At 39.9% G+C, this 20,268-nt stretch overlaps 1 protein-coding gene across 4 annotated transcripts in view; it reads left to right on the top strand.

Moving 5' to 3' along the window:
* Positions 1–20,268, top strand: part of ZNF423 (zinc finger protein 423) — a 231,561-nt gene that overhangs the window by 140,070 nt on the left and 71,223 nt on the right. For all 4 annotated transcript variants that reach the window (XM_054170102.1, XM_054170101.1, XM_054170104.1 and 1 more), the window contains one exon: positions 2,053–2,137. In XM_054170102.1, the coding sequence (XP_054026077.1) occupies positions 2,053–2,137 (85 nt within the window). The remainder of the gene's footprint in view (positions 1–2,052; positions 2,138–20,268) is intronic.

The following is a 20,268-nucleotide window of genomic DNA, read 5'->3' as shown; positions in this document are numbered from 1 at the left end:
ATAACTTTACAAGTTTGAAATGGAGTTGAGCTGAAATGTTGCCCTTTCTAGCAGTTACTTAGGGAACCCGCATAGCAGAGATAAATGTTGGACAAGGCACAGAACTTGGTCGGCTTTGAAGTTTTAAAAAAGAGGAAGGTTTCAAGTTTTAAATGTGACCACATGAATCATTCACTACCCAATCCCATCTTTCTCTTCCTAGGTTTTTTGTGTTTTGTTTTTAGCATGAGGAGCCCACTGCATGTGTGTGTGCCAGTGTGTTTGTGAGGACGCGTGTACGTATGTGTGCAGTGCTCGCCTGCTGGACGGATTCCCAAGGAAGAGTGCTGCAGAAATCCAGCTGCTTTTCCATTAACAGCCTTGGTTTCCAAATGGACTCCAGGAGGATACTTTCTTGAGCTGCCTAGGGATAATTAGCCAAACCAAACTATTTCCTTTTCCATGGTTGGCTGTGTCAGGCTTCGGCCAGTGGAGTATAGCCGCCTTTCTATTATCATGTTAATCGCCCATTGTTATTTTAGCCTAGGAAGCCCTGCCTGTGTACAAACACACACAGCCTACAGAATTCATGGGACACACATAGCATCCATAGATTGCTGCATTTGTTGTTATGGTATTACAGCATGTTCATTAACCTCCAGCAGGCTAACTGGTTGCCATTGATGACATGGGAAGTAGTTAAAAAGCTCATGGCAGCACCTAATTTGTTCTTTCCTCAGCAGGTGCTCGAGGAAATTGGATCCCATGCACAGAGGGGATCACTGCAACTCCTCTGTTTAACTCAAAACTTCTGACTTATTAATGCTGTCCTAAAAATGGGATTCTATACCTAGCTGTGGAGTGGAGGCTGTAAGAAAAAGCAGCGTGCTTCTAAAAGTGCACAAAATATATCCACAAAATATGTTGCTTCAAGAATGTTAAGAGGCTGTCGTTTACTGAATTTGGTTTCTCGGTTCTAGTGGTTTGGGGTTATCCATTCCTTGGCTAAGTGAGCTTGTGGCCAGTGTGCAGAGATGTCACATATTCTCTACTGCCAGCCACTCTAGCATTAAGGATACAGGCTGCACGCTCCTGCCAGGTGGTGAGTGTTGCAGTAGGAGTTATTTTTGAGCAAGAAGTAGGTACAAAAGGCCTAACTTTTTCTAAATGGCATGTCAAAAGATTTCTATTTAAATAGGATATTCCTGTGCAGTAAATGAGCACACACATCAGACCAAAGTCCTGCTTTGGGAAATGAGAGTTTTTGCAAGTGTACAAATGCTTAGCATTCATGGGTTATTTTTAACTTAACTTGTATGTCTGACTTGTCAACATGCATTCTAATGTCTACAAATTATCTCTTGGATTTTTTCCTGTCATGTTGCACAAGTACACACACCACTGTCAATGTGAGTGCAAACCCCATTTTCCCTATTTGAATAAATAGTTCATGCCGTTGCCTCTTCACACTATCTCCTAACTTCTGCAGCTAAGCCTCCCTGGTATGACTTAGAGAAAACACACCACAGATTGTGTTAGAATACAGTTCTAGGTTGTAATGCAGCTTGTCCAGGATTTCTGGAGGGAGACCATTACAAAATGTATTTTTTTCCCCTTGTCCTTCATTTCCCCAGGTAACTATAGGTGTTTTGCCTACTGTATGTTGAGTTTCTGTAAAAATGGATGGGTTTGAGAGAGTTGTCATCTTCTGAAAAGAGAGTTACCTTTCAATGTCTTTTATTTCACTCTGAAGAAATTTTTACTGCAGTGGCTTAAAAGACATGAGCAATCTGGCTATGGCTCAAGTACTCAATCACATTTTCAAGTACTGTAATTTGAAAATTTTAAAGTTGAAATTAAAAAAAAAAAAATCTCCTAAAGCTGGCTGTTAGTTAGAACTTGTATTGATAGTTCTGGAAAAGCCCAGCCCAGCTTGGTGTCCTGTTGGGGTTAGATGAGTAGAAAAGGCCTCACTGGAGGAAAGTTGAAGCATGCAACATGCTTATATTCACAATCACAATTGCCTTATGCTACAGTGCAGTTTTCTCTAATCTTTTTTTGGTTATTAAACAGAAAAAGACCTATCAATGCATCAAGTGCCAGATGACCTTTGAGAATGAGAGAGAGATACAAATCCATGTCGCTAACCATATGATTGGTAAGACATTCTTTAAACTAGGCCACTCCTGGGCTGCTTGTTTTTTGCTGCTCTTTGAAATTCGCTATTCTAATAACTTGTTAATATTCATGCTGTAATTTATTTTTTTTTATCTTTCAAGGAAAATGATTTTGATGTAATGATTCCTCACTTCAAAGCTTTTTAAATATGTGGTTATAAAAGTGTTACTGCTGAGCTTTTTTCCTTATCCTTTTGAGTCCTCATGTAGCATTTTCATTTATATTAAAATCAAACTTTTGACAGTATCTTCCATTTGATAGCATAAATTTATCTCTATCTATGGAAAAAGTACTTGCCAGTTGTCAACCACTTAGGAGCAATTATGTTTCAATTTTGTATGTCATGACATTGAATAGATTTAACTGCTAGCATTTTCCCAGCTAAGTGTGGTGAATTCCTGAGGAGCATTGTCAAAACAAAACACTTAGAGTTACTTCGATGGTTTTATTTCTTCTTTTCCCAACAATTCTGGACTTCAGAAAGTTCAACTTTTCAGTCATACAAGTGTTTTAAAAATCAGGTTTTGCTTCTACTCCAGTCCCGTCGCAACAGTTCGTAGTAAAGTGTTTTTGTAACCTGATGGCTTGTATTTCTGCCGCAGCTGCATGGTAACTTTTCTGATGAATGCAAACAAATGCTTTCACTGTCTGTACAGATGTTATAAATACATGTGTTGGCCCGAGAGGTCGGTTTGTTTTGATGCACAGACCACAAAGGAGAAACTTACACATGCCACTGTAGGCATATGTTGGATGAGATTCTTTCTTCGAGGTCGCTGCGGTGCATGCTTTGTGTCTCGTACGTTCACATGCAGCATTTATCTCCCAGAAGCATAATGTTTTTCCTTCGACAATTTTACATGAAGAAAACTGTTTTCCCACCAATGCATGTATGTAACTCCTATTATCTTTGAGGTGAATCATGCATAAATACCAGAGAGACAAAAATATAAAGTGTCATAAGCTTCCCACCCCCAAAAGAAAAATACAGATGCTAGTCACAAGAATTTGTGTCTGAGAGCAAGGCAGGATTTTGAAGTCAATGTCAAGCTGGTTAAGATGAAGATATCTAAAAATGTTTGCTTTTGTAGCAGGTGTTAATGTGATCTCTTGTTTGCAAGCTTGAAAAGTGAGATCCTTGTTAATTGGACCATAGTGATTTCATGTAGCTCCTCACTAGATTATTTTTTTTCAAAGAAGCCTCAAAGAAAAAAAGTCCTTAGACAAGCTTAGCAGTTGTTTCACCTTAATTTGTGATCCAGTAGCTAATAAATTGTTTTAAAATACAAAAGTAATGAAGTGCTCAGTTAAGATTCTGCTTGATTTTAGAGAGGAATGCTTTTTACTTTTGGAAAGGTGGCATTTCTTCATTTTCTAGTAACTGATGTGTAAAGTTTATTTATGTACATCCCCAAATTGGTGTTGTCTGGAAAAATACGAGGTTCACTATTACTGCTGTTGGAAAACAGCAGTGGTAGAAGACAGGAGGCTGAGAAAAGTGTAGAGCTACTGTTTGTTAAAACTGTACCTATTGTTTCCTTGAAGTTATACATAAGTTATTATACATGTTTGGGAGAGCTCTATATATAAACTACAAAGTGGACTTGGTGCTGTACCTGCAGAACATTGTAAATACCTGGACATGGTAAGAAAATGGTTAATTATTCCATTGTGGTGTCATGTCTTTGTGCTGCTTTGATGAGATATGGACTGAGAATGTTCATTAAGTTCAAGCTGTCCCATTTTTTTCATGGTGCAGTTTAGGAAAGAGTGAAGTATAGAAACCTTTAATATGGAGCCAAGTTTCCTGCCACTCAGTGCATCTCAGTTCACAAAGCACATGGGCCCCATTTCCTTCAGGACATGTGACTGCTTCCAAAGAGGTGTTGCCAATGAGTTTCCTGTTGGTGTTTGTTCTTTACTGGAGAATACTGAAGGGCAAAGGAGAGGCTAGAAGTCACCATTTCTCCAGCAATAAATACCGGGCAGATTCTGGTGTTGAGTTCCACAGTGCTGTGTCATAGTGCTGAGTCAGTACTAGTAAGAAGAGTGATGAATTGCCTTTTGAGCTTGCTCCTGTGCCCTTTGTTCAAAGCCTGAGAGCCTTGATGGCTTACTCAAGACATAGGAGGAATTGGCATGTGCCCCCTCACTGCTTAGGCTGGTTTATCACTTAGAAAACAAGGTGAGAGAACAAAGCTAATATAACTGTTTCTGTAGCCTAGGTCTGTGTCATAGGGGTTATTAGTGTCATCACTGTCAGTTTAAGATCTACAAATGAGGATTTGTTTGTGCTGAGATCCCAGGGTGAAAATGCAGGTACTTGGGGAGGAGCCTGACTGTCTCTCCCCAGGAGCTTGGGGTTGGACTCATCTCAATGAACTTGTATCTGTCTAAAATTAAGGTGTCTGGTTTAATATAGTCATTGAGATGCTGTCTGGGGAAAATGAATGATTGATACCAAGCTAAGATAAGAGTTTGAGTAGGATAAGCATTTCCAGGGAGAGATTTTTATATCTCTCTTGAATTTGAAGTGAGCCAAGACAATGAAGTTAGCCTTGACATGTAATTTTTAGGTAAAATAACACTTGGCTTTGATAATCCAAGATCTTTCAGCAGCACTTTCTTCTCTTACTTTGAGAAACACAAAATCAATAGCTGAGGTATCCTAAGCACTTGCTTACAGTTTTATTCTGCTCAAGTGACTGTCAACAAAGGAATCTTTGCTCTGTAGAATTGACATCTCTTAAGTATCAGAGCCTCTAATATGATTAAAGAAGTCAATTATTTCTTACATCATTGTCTTAAAAAGTGCATGCATTTAAGTTGGTTGTGCCTCCCTCTTCAACCTCTCTGCTCCTCAGTCTGGAGTCAGAGACCCTGCTCATAATTCATGGAGGTAGGGGGTTTATTGTTTTCAAAGGAGTATGCAGGGAATTTCCAGTGCAACTCCCACATACTGCTTTGAAAAATTATCCTTCTGCACTCTAGCCTTTCATTCTGTGCACAAACACAGAGACACACTGGGTCCTGCACAGGGTCCCCGGGGAAGGAGCAAGCTGGATGCATCCCCAGAGGAGGTAAATGTTTTGTTTCATTTTACACTGGGGCCAGTAGGAGGGCTGTGAGCAGAACAGACCTCCTTAGCTGGAGTTAGCCAGGAATGGATCTGTTTAGAAATGTTTTCAGCTTGGGCGGGGGCAGAGCAGAGCAGAGCAGAGGTCTTTGAAACATTGCACTGATTTGGGCTCCTTTGAAACATTTCTGTGCCCACAAAAAGGGGATCCCCCTTTGAAACATTTACAGGCATTGGGGGAGTCCACCTGGGACTATATCAAAAACTTTCAGTAGTTCTTGCTGCCTCTGTACTTGCTTCCCTCCTGTTGCGCTGACCTGTCGATGTTTAAAGCTTCTCCCCCTTTCCTCCCCACCTACCACTGCCTCTGATGTGCAGGCTCTATTAGATGCAGGGGAAGATGGGCGTAGGCAGCTGTGGGCTCTACAGGGAGCATTGAGCAGCAATGACAGCAGCCAGAAGCAGGGAAATTTGTCAGTACAGTTTCTCCCCAGTGGCTGGGGAAGCCATGGAACTTCAAGCTCCATCACTGGGCCTCCATGGAGTCCACACCACGCACGGGCAGCGACTGCCCAAGGGAAGGGGCCTGACACTTTCCTGTCCCACGCTACCAAGGGAGATCCAGCACAGAGCCCTGCACAGGGAAGTCAGGATTTGGACCAGGGTTTTCCTATTGGGTTTCTACATCTGTACTGCTCCCACAGCCAGGCAAAAGGCTGTAGTTAATGTTTTTCAGGGTGCATGTTGTTGTACATACTTGTTGCTCCCCAGTCAGGCCAAAGCATCCTGTGTCAAGAGAAAGTGCTTTCAGACCTGTGCTGTGGCCCTCAACTGTTTGAGTAGAAGTGGACATAGCAGTACTTCTGTCTCACTGAAATGAGAAGTGTTTTCTGTTTAATGTTCAAAAATGATGGACAACTATCCCCACCCTTCTTTTTCCCTTTCTCTAAGAAATTCTTCTGGCAGATGTCCATGGGAAGGTCAACTGGGGTGCAGTTAGTGCTGGAACGGGGTAAATAATGAGTCCTGGTCATGCTCTAACATTGGAGTTGCTGCAGGACCTTCCTGCCTCAGGCTCCAGAGGACTATGGGCTCATGAGAGGCTTTCCAATTCCTTCGAGCTCAGCAGAGCCCTTCCCCAGTGCCACTCCTGTCCTTACACATGCAATCACCAGTGCTTCAGTCAAAATTAATGTATGAATGCTGGTGAGCAGTGAGGGAGAGAGAGGGGCGCAGGCCGAACGTGTAGTATATGCAAGGTGGAGCATGAGGCTCTGTTTGTGCTTTGAGAGCCACTAGGGACAACAGGGAGTGCTGGCGGGAAAAATTCCTGAAGTCACACTGAAATTGTTCAGTGGTCTCATTCTTGGACTGCTGTCTGGATAAATACCTCCCTGTTTGATGTGAGGGGGACAACCAAATGAAACACCCTGTTTGGAGGAAGTGGGAAGAGTTTTCCCAATACTGCTCTAAGCCTGACATATCATACATTGTATCTGAATTACCCTTCCTGCCCTTGGAGATCCTGTTTCAACTTCTGGAAACACTCTGTCAGAACTAAACATAAAGAGAGGGGATAACATCCATCTACAGTTATGTTTCTTTCAGAGCCATACAAGTATTCTGAACAAAAAATGTCCAAATGTAGTTTGTTATTTCCTTAACCTTTAACAATAACATAATATTAGAAAATAGTAAAAGCACCTTAGTTGCTTGCAAGAGGTGGAACTGCAGTAATAACTACAGAAATCATTTTCTAAAAAGCAGAAGTTTAGGAAGATGATTTTTATGTTTGAAAGAGTTAGCTGTTGATACCAGGCTCAATCACTGGGATGAAACCAAGCACAGTGGTGAAAGGGCTGAGGTAGTATATATTCCCAGTTGTGGTTTCCTCTTCTGTTCATAAAGAGAAGCAGTTTTATCTTTCCATTTAGGCACCCACAGTTTTCATAAATTCAGATTTTAACAGAATTGCTAATTAATTTATTATACAAATAAACAGTTGGACTAATTTTGTGTAGTCTTGGACTCCTGCCTGTCATAGCAGATTCTAAGTGCATGTCTGTGTGAAAAGGATGTAGATAAGCAACATTTTTGCAGAGCTGGCTTTTATACGTGTGGAAATACTAGCCCTGGGCATCTCTGATGAGGATGTGAAGCATTCCTGATACTCACACCTCATGATGTTGTTCCTCATTATCAGTGATTTGGGAGTTAAGGACAGCTAACACTTCTCAGAATCTCTCCTATAAGAAAACATACTTAATTTCATGTGAAATGTATGGAGTCAATACTGGAAGAAGGGCAGCTTTAATGGTTGTAAAATTCCCATTTTCCTGTGTGTTTTGTTTAATACAATACTTGAATTCTAATGGATTTAAATTTTAAGGGTGTTATTTGGTAAACACATTTCCTTCCATTGAGATACCATCATGACATTGTGTCCTGAGACAAAACTGTTTAATTCCTGAGGGAAACACTTCAGACCTAAGAGCTAGTGTTAGTTAAAGCCTATACAAGTTAGCAATGGTGATGACATTGTAAAGCACTATCTTGGTAATAGCTTTCAGGCATTAAGACAAATGAAAATGTGCCAGATTGTTTTTGAAGCATTAGATGCAAATTATCAACAGAAACATATTTCTGGACTCAACAGCTGAATGTGTGAATTAATTATGGATACATTAGAAACTCAAAAATAATTTTCAAACTTTGATGTTTGTAAAGCATATTCCAAGTAATTGCTCTTTTAGTGCAGAAATGAAGGTACAACCTTCATAATATTTACCCAGTACTTGCTTCAATATCCAATACTATGTGGACTTGCCTTAATTAACAATATGCATTGGACTTCTGTTTTGCAGTGCCAGACTATTGTAAAAGACTAATTTTAGGGGGGAAAAATGTTAGCTGTACTTACCTTAACAGATGAACAACATACATGGTGTTTCCAGGTGCATGTGCAAGCTTTAATCCTGCCATGTATGAGTGCTGCAGGCTGGCCATAGTCCTGCTGGAGCTGCTGCAGGGGACTTTGCCTGACTGGAGTTTGCTGCTGCCTTGAGCTCTTGAGCACACGGATTGGTTTATGCCAGTAGGTCCTTGTGTTGTTTTGTCCAACTTTAAACCTTGAGCTTCTATTGTTTTGGTGCTAATAATTGTTAGTATTAAGCACTCATGCAAGTGTGTAAAAGGCTAGAATGTTTGATTTTAAGTCATGCTTTTTAACAAGCGTAGTCAGGCTGAAAGCTAAATTGCCATTGCCAACAGACAATACGAGCTCCTTTTAGAATAAACATTTTGTGGCCCTTAACATAATCCATTACTTAATTGGCTTCTTACTTTGATACTGGGTTCATAACATTGCATTTTTACTGTCCCTTTCTTTCTGAGGCTGGAAAATTCATTACCCAAAATCTTAATCATTTTACCCAGTCGTACTGTGCAGATGTGGCCTCCTGCAATTGTTATCTATGCATATTTGTTCATACAAATTACTCCATTTCATGAGAATGTATTTTGTTATGCTTATTTATCCACCAGGAAGGAAATAGCATTTCCCTTAATGTATTCATTCACATATTCCTTTTGCATTTTTCATTTCATTTACAACTTGGTAATAGTGGTTCAGTTTTCACTGACATTTTTATAGCTGCTATGACAACATTCCTGGTTTGCATGATACATGTATAATCAGCTATGATCACAGTTTTACATTGCTTTTATTCTGTCTTAACTGTGTTAAGATTCCTTGCAGCCTCTAAACTCAATTTTCATATGCAGTTGTGATTACACCTGTTTAAACACTTTCCTGGTAGTTTCATATTTATTCATAGAAGGAGCAGTTGATAAAACACCTTTTCTGCAATCAGTCTGAGTTTTAAGTGTGATGTTTCTTCAAAGTTATCATTAGCAAGCACCTTAATCTATTCACAGCCTTTCAACATCAGTTAATGTGGCAAAATTTGCCATTTTTCAGTAAACTTTGACCTGTGTAGCAGTGATTTCTTGGAAGATGTAACTTGTTCTTTATTTTTATTAATCCTATGAACCTTGAAAACTGTTGTACATATGTTTCTAAGAGTCTGCAGAGATGCTTTCTGCCTGTTGCTCAGATTATTTTATATGCATGTGGCCGTGTGTCTCTAAGTTCACAAACAAATTTCTTAGCCCCTCTGTGCTAATCTTAAATCTGGAAAAGAAAGCAAGTCCACACCATATGGGGTTTGGGTTCTCCCTGCAGATGGCAAAATGACTCTACTCCTTCCCAGTGGAGAGGTCAGCACCCCTCTGTGTCCTACTTTCGAGGGAAAAAACACCAGAATATTTCTTAGGGGTGGAGGGGGGAGCAAACCCTCCATCATTTCTTGGTGTAGTTTTTGGATTGAATACAAATAATGTTTTCAGGAAGTTGAAGTTGTTCTCCTCAGGTGAATTGTGGGACTAACATCTGTATCAGTTCTATCCTAAAATCTAAGTATGGATTATTTCTTTGTGGGGGCTTATTGAAAGATAATGGTTTTATCTGCAGAAAATAGATGTTACCTCCATTTGCTCTTCATTTGTCAAACAAATGTATTGGTTTGAAAACTACACATACCAGTACTACCTACCTGAGTGACAGAAAGCTTTGTGTCTATTTGTGAAAGGTAGCTGAAATGTGAGAAGTGAATAAGAAAAAAGAGGAATAAGTTTTTAGTGAAGCTGGGAAGACCTGTACTGGGATAGTTAGGAATTAACTTAGTTATAAAGAGTTAGAAAATACTTTTTTTTTTTACCTCTTTGGGCAAACATAGATAAGTTTTCAGATTGTTTGCAGTCATAGGAAAATGGGAAAAGAAAATATAGTAAACTGCAGTTAAATTCTTTTGCTACTAATAAAATTCTGGATTTCGTTCTTTCTGAATGTGTGGTTCAATATTCAGCAATTCTGAGCATTGGACCTAAAATGTTGGATTGTTGTTTTTTTTTCCTTCTTTTTATTATGTAATAACCCTCTGGTTTTGAACCAGTAGGGTACTGGTACATATATGCTGAAGCCTGGTTATCAAGAGAAAAATGGTTTGTCTGTGTGTTACAGGTCCAGATTTGTTCCTTCTGTTACTTGGGCGACTTCAAAGAGAGATGTTTGGCCTGATGCCTTTAATTATAGTTCAAACTAAACAGCATCCTTAACCTTGGGGGAGATTTAATCTGGTCTTTTGGTACAAGAGGTAACCAACTGATGTGGCCCTTAGAAAAATAATTATTTGCTGGCAAGCAAGTCAAATGAAATACAGTCCTCTCTCTGTGAGCTGCCTGTCTGGGGTACTGGCACCTTTTTGCCTTTTTTTAACTTGTGGAGCTAACCTTTTCTACCTTGAGGTTCCTTACAAGTGTTTCCCTTGAAGGAAGACCATGCAAATCATTTAAATGCTTTTACCTTTCTTCAGTGTTTCGAGGTTCCCAGCAGAGATAAAGCCTTTACATGAATGGTCTGTGTTGTTTGCATCAGATGTGCCTGCTTGTACAGCAACACAAATGCTTTTTCGTTCGATTTATTAGTAACTTTTAACAGCTTTGGGCCTTTGTTAGAATCAGAAGGGTTTTAATTGAAAATTTTGACTTGGCAGATTCATTGAGTGCCATTTAAAAATAAAATTTCTTTAATTAAAAAAACCCCAACCTTACCATTTTCACAACAGACAGTAACCGCTGTGTGAGTGCACAGTAAGCCTGAGGACGAAGACCCTGCCAGACTTCCCTGCAGTAATGTCAAAGATAGAAGAATTGGCAAATCATGATTTTATAAATGAGAACACCTTTTTGTCTTGTTACAACTGAAAAAACCCCACATGTAACAATGTGTAAGGATACCTGGTTTTCAGAAGACAGAGCTCCATAGCAGGACAAAACACCTGTCATGGTGTTCATCATAGCTGTCTTTTTGACCAGTACGCTGTCTCCTGTATCTTTTCTGCTTTGTGTTTTGTGGTTTCTCCTGCTGGCACAGACCCAGGGACAGATGGGGTGAATGAGGTGCTGACCCCTTGGGGCAGAATTGAGCCTTTTTACCTCCTGCTTCCTGTAGAAACAAGCCAAAAGCAGTTTGGTCTGGTGTTTCCTTCTGTTGCACCTCCTGAATTGTTGAAGACTAAAAAATGATACTGCAGGTGGGAGGTGCACAGCACACTTCTGTTGTGTAGGAATCACTACTTCAGTCAATCATGGCCTACTTGAGGTTAATTCTGCTTTCAGATGCACTTCATCCATTGTCTGGTGGACAGTCAAGGGCCTTAAAAAATGACCAGATCTTTGGAACATTGTGTGTGTAATAGTAAAGTGTTTTAATTCTGCAATGACTGTATGTTATTCTGTGTTCACAGGCAAGTCTTTTAACACAGTTCAGGCTGGGAAGATGCGCTGGTTTAAAGTTGTGCTTTGTGTAGTGTTAGGGTGTTTTAAAGGATCAATATCACCTAGCACCACTGGTGTATCCTCTGCTGTTATGTTTTGGTACACATCAGCTATTGTGTATTATTAGGGTATGGACAAGGATTTCTTAAACCCCATGACTATGAGCTATATTCAGGAGCGAATGTTGCCAACAAGAGTTAAATGATGAAACCTCATGCAGTGGACAGTAACTGATTCCAGCTGGACTGGATATAGACAGCTGAAGTTGAAGGGAAGAAAGTATTCCAGTGACATTTTCTCCCCTTTTTCAAATGTTGTAGTTAAGAATCTTCCTATGATGGCAGGGAAAAAGGTAAGGCAAGGCAAGGGATAGAGAAACTTTTGACCTTTTGATTCAGTATTTATTCTTAAAATCTGGGGGTGAGGGGTGGAGAAAGCCAAACAATGCTCTTAAAAAAAAGGGAAACATACTGTACTATATATGGAAGATATGTGGAACTTAGGGTATCAGAAAAATCAGGTATGTGCTTAAAGCATTATTAAAAGGAAAACTAGGTTCATGTTTTCATTGCAGCTTGTAAGGGTTTTTTTTTCTTGGTGAGTGTGTTAAAAGCACTAACATCTACTGTCAGGGCATCTAATGCCCAGATACCCATCATACTGTTTGGCTGTGGGACATAGCCATGCGTAAGCATTCAGCTTTCGGTGCCAAAAAGTCCATGTAGAGTTGATGTGGGGAAAATCTTGCTATGTATTTTCTGAAGAGCCTGTTTTGGAACAGAAATGTACAGTTACTTGTAGATGCTTCACTGCCAAACAGCTCAAGATGGTTTAGCAGTTCTGGAGTTCAGCGCAGACATTTCTTGTAAACTATTAACTACTGAGTGGTTTGTGTTTTGTGCACCAGGTAGTCCCTGCAATCCAGTAATTAGTCTGCAATTTCAAAGAAATGAGGCATTTGTCATGCAGGGTAGGAGCCCAGATTTCAAGAAATACAAAGGTGTAGGTCTGTTACCTTTAGTAACCTTTTATTATTAACACCTGAAATACTGAAATTTGGTTTCATCTTCAGTGGAAATCCTATTAGTCCATAAATGTACAAGATGGAATTATATCTATCTTGCATCCTTCTTCTTGTTTGAACATGACTTAGAAGGAAAAGAACTCTGAAGACCAAAAATACATACATTAAATGGCCTAGTCAAAGAGTTTTCCCATTTTCCTACAGCTTAAACTGGGGAAGTGGCTGCCATTTGCAGGCTAGCAGTACAGTAAAAGCACATCATCATACACTACATTTTATTTGGACAGCTGTATAAAAATGGCAACACACTGTGAAATCCATTAACAGCAAAACATGTTAAATTCAGCAAAATGGATCTCATGTGGAACACTGAATAAGAAATTATAGTCTGAGTTTTACTAGCTGGTTATCAGAGTCTGTCTTGAATGAAGAAAATTGAATTTTTTCCATGCATCTGCCTATAATAACAGTGAATGCTCTATAGTGGGTTTTCAAACTAGTACACACCTGTAGATTTTTGTTCCATAGCCATTTCCACGAGGTTTTGGCAAATCTAATCTTAATAGCCATGAGGAGCCCAAGGGGGCAGATTCCACCCAGGCAAGTAGCTCTTACTGACATGTTTGGTCCCACTTGCACTCATGGGCAATACTTGCTTCAGAAACATTTTTTGGGCTAAGTATTAGGGGTGTAGGAGTAAGAGTTCAAACTGGGAAAAGATGGATCCTTCCCTCCTTGTCACTGTGTCTCACTGCGCCTGTGAGGTCTGCAGTCTCGACAACAAGTCCTTTGACTTGTGGGATTTCCATGGGTGGATTTTGCTGTGCATGTGTTAAGCCTTTTCAGGGTTAACCAAATAGCATTTAAAAATTCAAAAAACCTCTTGCAAAGTATTTTGCATTTTCATTGTTCGTACTGTTTAACTATGAGATATTGCTCATCAAGATAGGATGCCATTAAGTATTCTGGTAGAGAAGGAAAAATTGAGTTTACTCTTGCCTGGTAGAAAATGAAACAGCCATGTTAACTTTAGCTCTAATCATGAGATTAAAAGTCTAATGGGGAATAATATCATTTTCAGTCTTCAAAGCCAGCATCAATGACCTTTAGAGTTTTAACTTTGGCAGCCTAATGATTTCTTTTCTAGAAGATGCGAAAGACTGGGTTTTCCTTGACAAGGGAGTGAAAAGTAGATGAATAAAGACAAGTGCAAGTAACCATACACTGGAGCAGGCTAACTGACTTCTACTCATACTCGATACACCTTGTGAGAGGTTGTTTCAAGGCCTTATAGGCTGAGCCACTGGTTCCTCTGAAGAGAGAAAATAAATCTAAGGAAGAGCCACGGGACTGGGGCCAGTGTTGGGGCAGCCCCGCTCCTCCACCGGGCTGGCCTGTGGTGGCAGTGGCTCTTGGCAGCGGGGCTGAGTGTGCACGCCGCTCACCCCGAGCAGGTTTGTTGCCATTTGAGGCTTGTTTCCTATGTAAGAGCGCTGGAATTTTTTGTTTCAGTTCCTGTTTGCTGCGTTTGCGAGCTCAGGCTGTTGCTCTTTTGCCAAGCTGGCAGTGTGCGGGGGTGACTTCCTGCGCAGGGGATGTAAAAGCGATTCTCTGATTCTTCCTCTGCAGCCATTGGGAGATAAAAGCCAGGACACTGGGGACTGCAAAGAGGGAGCCAAATTATATTTATAATATTAAAGTGAGTGCGTTTGTGGTTTTGCCATTCTCCAGGGTTTTTCATAAGTAGAAAAACATGAATTAGCATTTTCCATTTCCATATATTGACTGGAAAAATAGCCTGCTCTCAATTAAGACCTATAGCTTTTGGGATGTATGCAACAATTTTATAAAATATTTACAGCAAAATTTGCATTTTACATGGTATTACAGTTTTTCTTGTGTTTAGTAGAAGGGACTTAGACCTAAGAGAGGAAATCCATCCAGTGTACCAAAAGGGGAAGAAATCTAACATTAGATTGTTAGTATTCACCACAAGGACCGTCCGGCGATTCCTGTTACCTTCGGTAATTATCGAAGGGCATTTTCCCCACCAGCTATTTGTTACAGCCGCTGCAAGGCCCCTGCTCCCTGTGCAGAGCTATCACTATCCCTTTAAATCTGCCTTTGGAAGCGATGGGAGCTTTGTGCTAGACAGATAAGTAGAACATTTTTTACCAAATGTAAATGTGCACTGTAAAGAACATTGCTATTTCCTGGATAATTTGCAGTTGTATATTTTATGTTAATTTCAGCGAAAATATTGCACCCCTGCCAGGTTTAGTAGAGGCTCACTGTGATATGAATAATTTCTAGCGAATCATTTTTTTTTCTTCATTTAAGATTTGGCACCTTTTTAAGATTTTAATAATAGCAACAAGGAGGAAGATTTAGAACAAGTGAAATGTTAGAGCCAAAGAAATTCACATTGAGAGCTAATGTAAAATAGCACGAATAATTACATGGAAAACAGTTTCCACAGATGTTTTTCCTTGTAATGTAATAACTATTTACTAAACTGTTTATTTTAGGCCCTTGGTTTACAATAAAATATTTATACATGCTCTGCTGTAATAAAAAAATATTGACAAAATACTATAGAGATTTTTAAAAGACAATTAGTATTTCCCTGTCTGGAAAGTGAACACAAGAGAAGCAGCGCCAGCCCTTGCCATGCTTGCTAAGCGGAGATCTGGGTTATCGGCAGCTTCCCTTTCAGGTTTGTCAGTGTTCCACTTGGCTAATGGGGAGGCTCTGGACTTGTGGCAAACCAGAGGGTAACTTACTGAAGAACATGAAAGCTAACACACTAAAGACTGTGGAAATATGCTTTTCCACTTCATGTCAGTAAGGAAAGCTTTATTCCACTCCTGATGTACATTCCATTCCATTTGTACAATAAAGTTATGTCTGGTGCCTCGTACAACGTGTGCCTGCTGTAGGAGCCGTTTTAAAGTTCAAGATGCCACAATCTTGAATCTCATTCTTAAAAACTGGTGTGGTACAGTGACTTCTCTGAAGTACTGCCTGCGGCATGTTTAAATCTATTGTTTTATCCTAACTGAGCTGCATCTGTCATACACCCAATTCATAAAGTTACTCAGGCACCCATACAGTGTGTGCACTGTTAAACAGCGGATAGCTGCACCTCTGTGGGTATAGCAGCGTCTTAGGGTACTGAAATAATACATTCAGCAATATTGGAAGGCCTGCAGAGTCTACTTTCCACACATGATCTTAAAGCATGTATTCTTCTATTCATGAATATATAGAAGAAACTTTAATTTCAGGTGTTTGTGGCCTTACCTTTTAAAACCTTGCACACAGGGTGATATCCCTTAAGGAACTTTAAAAAGAAGATTTGAGGAAAAAAGAGAAAATACCTGTAATTTCATGGAAACAAGCCCTGCTGTCTGCATTTGAGCACCATCAGCATGTTAGGATAACCTGAAGTTTAAATTCTGAGCGAAGACTGCATGTTTAGATTTGCACACCCAATGTTTGGGGAGCAGGAAGGTTTCAATATCTAGATCTGAATCTATATTTAGTAGTTCAGGCTCTACTTTCAAGTAGACAATTCCCTTGAGTTTGCAAGCTAGCAAGCTGTGAGCTTTATCATTGCAGAAGAAATAGAGTAGCTGCCTTGTGAAACAATTTTAAAAATTAATTCAAGATATATGTGTGAACCTCTTTTCTTGGTGAAACTAATAACTCTCACCTGTTTAAGAATCAGGGGGGTGTGATGGCTATGAAGACTTTTGTCATGCTGGGTTATCATATGCGCTAAAAAAGAACAAGGCAGTGCAGAAAAAGGCAACCATGAGAACTAAAGCTGAACAAAAGAGGGAGCTAAGAAATCTAAAATGTTTGGATTTAAGGCAGAATAATCGTGCATCCAACCAGATGCCTTCTGTTGTAAACAGTCTTTTTTCCATGGTTGACTGTTACATAGAGACCAATGCACACGAGAGGTTTGTGAGCCTTGCACCATGCCATGCAAAACCACGGTCTTCTTTTCCCATGGTTTGCTCTTGTGGAACCTAGCCACAACATCTTTTTGATAATTAAAAACGGGCTTTCCCTATGAAAGTCTGGATAATTTAAGATAAAACTTGCAATAAGAAAAGTAGATGGTGTAATATGTGGAATATTTTCTTTTAATGAAACTGAAGTTAGGTTCTTGGCTTTTAGCCCTTTGCTATCTGAAATGTTGATATGTTGATATGTTGCAGAGTGCTGCCAGGTTACACAATTATTTCAGTGCAGCTCCTTTTGAGTCGTTGGTAAGGTCCAAAGCTAACATTAAGAAAAACAAAGGAATTTGTGCTTGGAAGTCAGCATTGCTCTGCACACATCCATTATTTATCTATTTATTTATCTATTTATTTCTATTTTTTAAAAGGCAATTTCAAGGACTATGTTATTGTGTAAGCTAATGATTTTGGTTTTATTCTCCTGGGTATGGACATCCAGAATAATCGAGAATGTACTTTTAATACTGATCCTGTGCAATGCTAGGTCTCTAGTGGAAAAACTGGGCCAATTGCAGGGCTTTAACCCCTTCTTGGAAGAGCTGTTGATTTGTTTGAGCTGAATAGATTTATAAATTGATACATTACCTATGTGTAAATTAGTTCAACTGAAAGTAAATTAGCCAGTTCCCTTCCCTCATGCCTTTTAAAAGGCCATTTAGTGTTTATCATAGTAGAAGCCATTGTTTCTATTAGTAGTTTTGAAAGCTTAAGTACCTCTGCCTGAGCCCAGCTCACCTGTTGAGCCCTTCCTGCCTAGTCTGGCTCCCAGCTGGGCAGCAGGTGAGGGTCTCCCCTCCCCAGGAAGCCTCAGCTCAAACTTTCCATCTCCAGCCTAGTCTAGGTATCTCCTTGACTGAAGTAGGAGTCCTGCATGGGTATGTAAAACAGAAATGTGGGATGTAGTATCTGCTGTGTGTGTCCAGGAGGAAAAGAGGGTGTGTTTTGCAGTTTTGAATTGCTTTTTTTGGCTGTGGAGAGGGAGGTTAGAAATCTCTCACTTAAACTGGGCACTGTTATCTGTACTGCTGCATGGGAAAGTAGCATATTAAGAGAGGTAGATAAAGGAGCAGAGGAAGAAAGCACATGTAGAGGAAGACTGTGGAAGGCATTTTTTTTCCTCTTTTGAAAATCCATGTGGAATGAGTTACAATACAAACTTTTTCAAGCATTCTCTAAAAGCATTCACCTAGTATCCCTGCCATACCACTGCATGCAATGAAACTGGCAGAGCACATCATTTTAATAAAGCATTGGCTGATAAGTGTCTCTCATACTAGATCAGGAAAGGAGTTCAGAGGAACAGATATTGCTGAAGAATCTGTCTCCAATTTTCCCTTGGAACTGCACTTCTAGGGTTTTTAAAGGTTTATATGTTCAACAGTGCAAATCTTCATTTCAGCTTTTCATTTGCTACTCAGGATTTTTATTCATTCTGCAGCATTCATTTAAGTTGATCCAGCCCTTTATAAAATTTCCAGCTTGAAATATTAGTTCAGAGATAAGCTTTGTTATTAAATGCTTAATCTTGAACACTTGTCTTATTTGGTAAGAATTATCTCTGAGAAGTAGGCAAAGAGAAGTTGACTGCTGTGGCTTTAGAGCAGCTGTAACTGGAGTAGCCCAAGTACTAGTTTACAAAGGTTGGCATCCCTTCAGTTTGCCAGCGCAGCAGCTGGACTTCATTAAGCGCTGGTGTTAATTACTGGGAGAGTGTTGGTTCAGTATGCATGCTGCAACACTTAGGGTGACACACAAAATAGGAAAAGGGTCACCTTGAAATAGAGGCTTTAAAAAAAAAACAGGGCTGCCATTAATTTTGTAACTGCCTTTAGTTCAAACTTGTGCTGCAAACAGCGAAATAAGCACTACCGCGTGGTCATGAGGAATGTCTTAATTGTGTCTGCCATTGACGAGGCTAGGAAGGAATGTAGGCATAGTGCTGGGCTAACTTGCCCTGAAATAAAGGAAGACATTAATGTTGTATTTTCTCTGTGTGTGGCATGGAGGAGAGAGGAGGAATTCTTTCTATATTCTCCAGAGTTTTCAAGCCATATACAGTACGATTTGAGGAGGAATTATTAATAATTTCTTATACTGTAAATAGTATTCTATGGAGAAAACCTGTTTAGGGCTTGTATCTAAGCAATGTTCAGGGATGAATGTTGTGGAGAATAACATAAAACATGTGGCAGCATAAAACAAATATTGCTTGGTAATGTTGTGTCCTGAAGCTGGTGACATTTAGACAAAGCGGGCCGAGTCCAGCCCTGGTGTAAGCACCTAGTGCTGCACACAGCCCAGCATCCCACCACCTGCTTGAGCAAAATCGCTGTTTTTTATCTTTGTCATTCACCTGGCTTTTGTCTGGATTCAGGAACTGGGTGCCTGGGCTGGGAGGGGGGTGTGTGAGGACGTTGGAGGAGAATTAGGTTATTACATTTCCTCTTTAATTCTTCATCAGGGCTGCTGCCTATATTTTCTACAGAAAAATCAATGCATTCTGATTCTGTAATTTCCCATGGTGCCTCGCCGGGCGCGCGGCGTGCCGTGGGAGGTGACATATCCGGTCATGGCAGCTTGAACTCTTTTTTCCAGTGAAAGAATTCATTGGAATTTCACAACCTTTGCATGCTTTTGTGAAAACACTCATTTGTGTTTGCGCCAACCTGCTAATGGCGGATGCCGGGGCTTGCGAATCCCACCTACATTCGGTGCTCGTTATGGCATGGAATGTGCCGTTAATAATGCATCTGTGAAACTCAGCTGCGAGGGAGCCAAGTAATTATCCCACCGTAGCGTTCCCTGCTTCAGTGTCATCACAACTGGGGCTTCATTAAAAGTCCTAACAGTAGAGATGTTGTGTGGTGCAGCCTGTATATATATTTTTTCATTTAAATTATCAGCAATGCCATGGCTCAGAGGTAATTTGACTTTTTGAAACCGTGGAGCCCCTGTGAATTTCCTTCCTCCTCTCCCTCTCGCTGCTGCACCAGCTGATCAGCCCCAGAAGAACAAAAGGTTTATCTGAAGCTATGAAGCATATATTCACCAGCTTCTGGCGTCTAGATAAAAAAAAAAAAAAAGGAAAAAGAAAAAAAAAATCAAAGTACTCCATTGAACATGTTAATACTGAGCAAAATGCACACAGCCAGACACTAAACCTTTACAGGGATTTAGGCATTTGAAAAGTGATACTCTGATCAGGTCTTGAGTTAGTTTCCTTAGCATAAAGTAAGGCAGAATCATAAAGTAATATAGGTTTTTAAATAAATGGAAAGCTTAACATTTCCCCCTCTTTTGTTTTATTTCTTTGTCTGGTTTCTGTCAGGCAGGCAGTAACAAAATCTTCAGCAAAGGAATGCCATAATGGATGTATTTTCCCTTTTTAATACCATGTCCTTCCAACAGATAATACAGTATGAACCTCTGCCGTAAAAATAAACAGGAATGAAGAACAAAAGCATCTGTGTTCTTTACAGGTCTCTGAGGGAGTTTGGGATGCTTCTAAAAAATATTGATCTGGTAACTTATTCCTCATTGGTTTGTGTTTGGTTTGGTTTTTGAGTGCCACCAGCTTCCCATTT

The sequence above is a fragment of the Dryobates pubescens genome, chromosome 19 (genome assembly GCF_014839835.1).
Source record: "Dryobates pubescens isolate bDryPub1 chromosome 19, bDryPub1.pri, whole genome shotgun sequence".
NCBI classification, from domain to species: domain Eukaryota; kingdom Metazoa; phylum Chordata; class Aves; order Piciformes; family Picidae; genus Dryobates; species Dryobates pubescens.
Note: the sequence above shows the minus strand (reverse complement) of the source record. Positions and strands in the feature narration are given on the sequence as shown.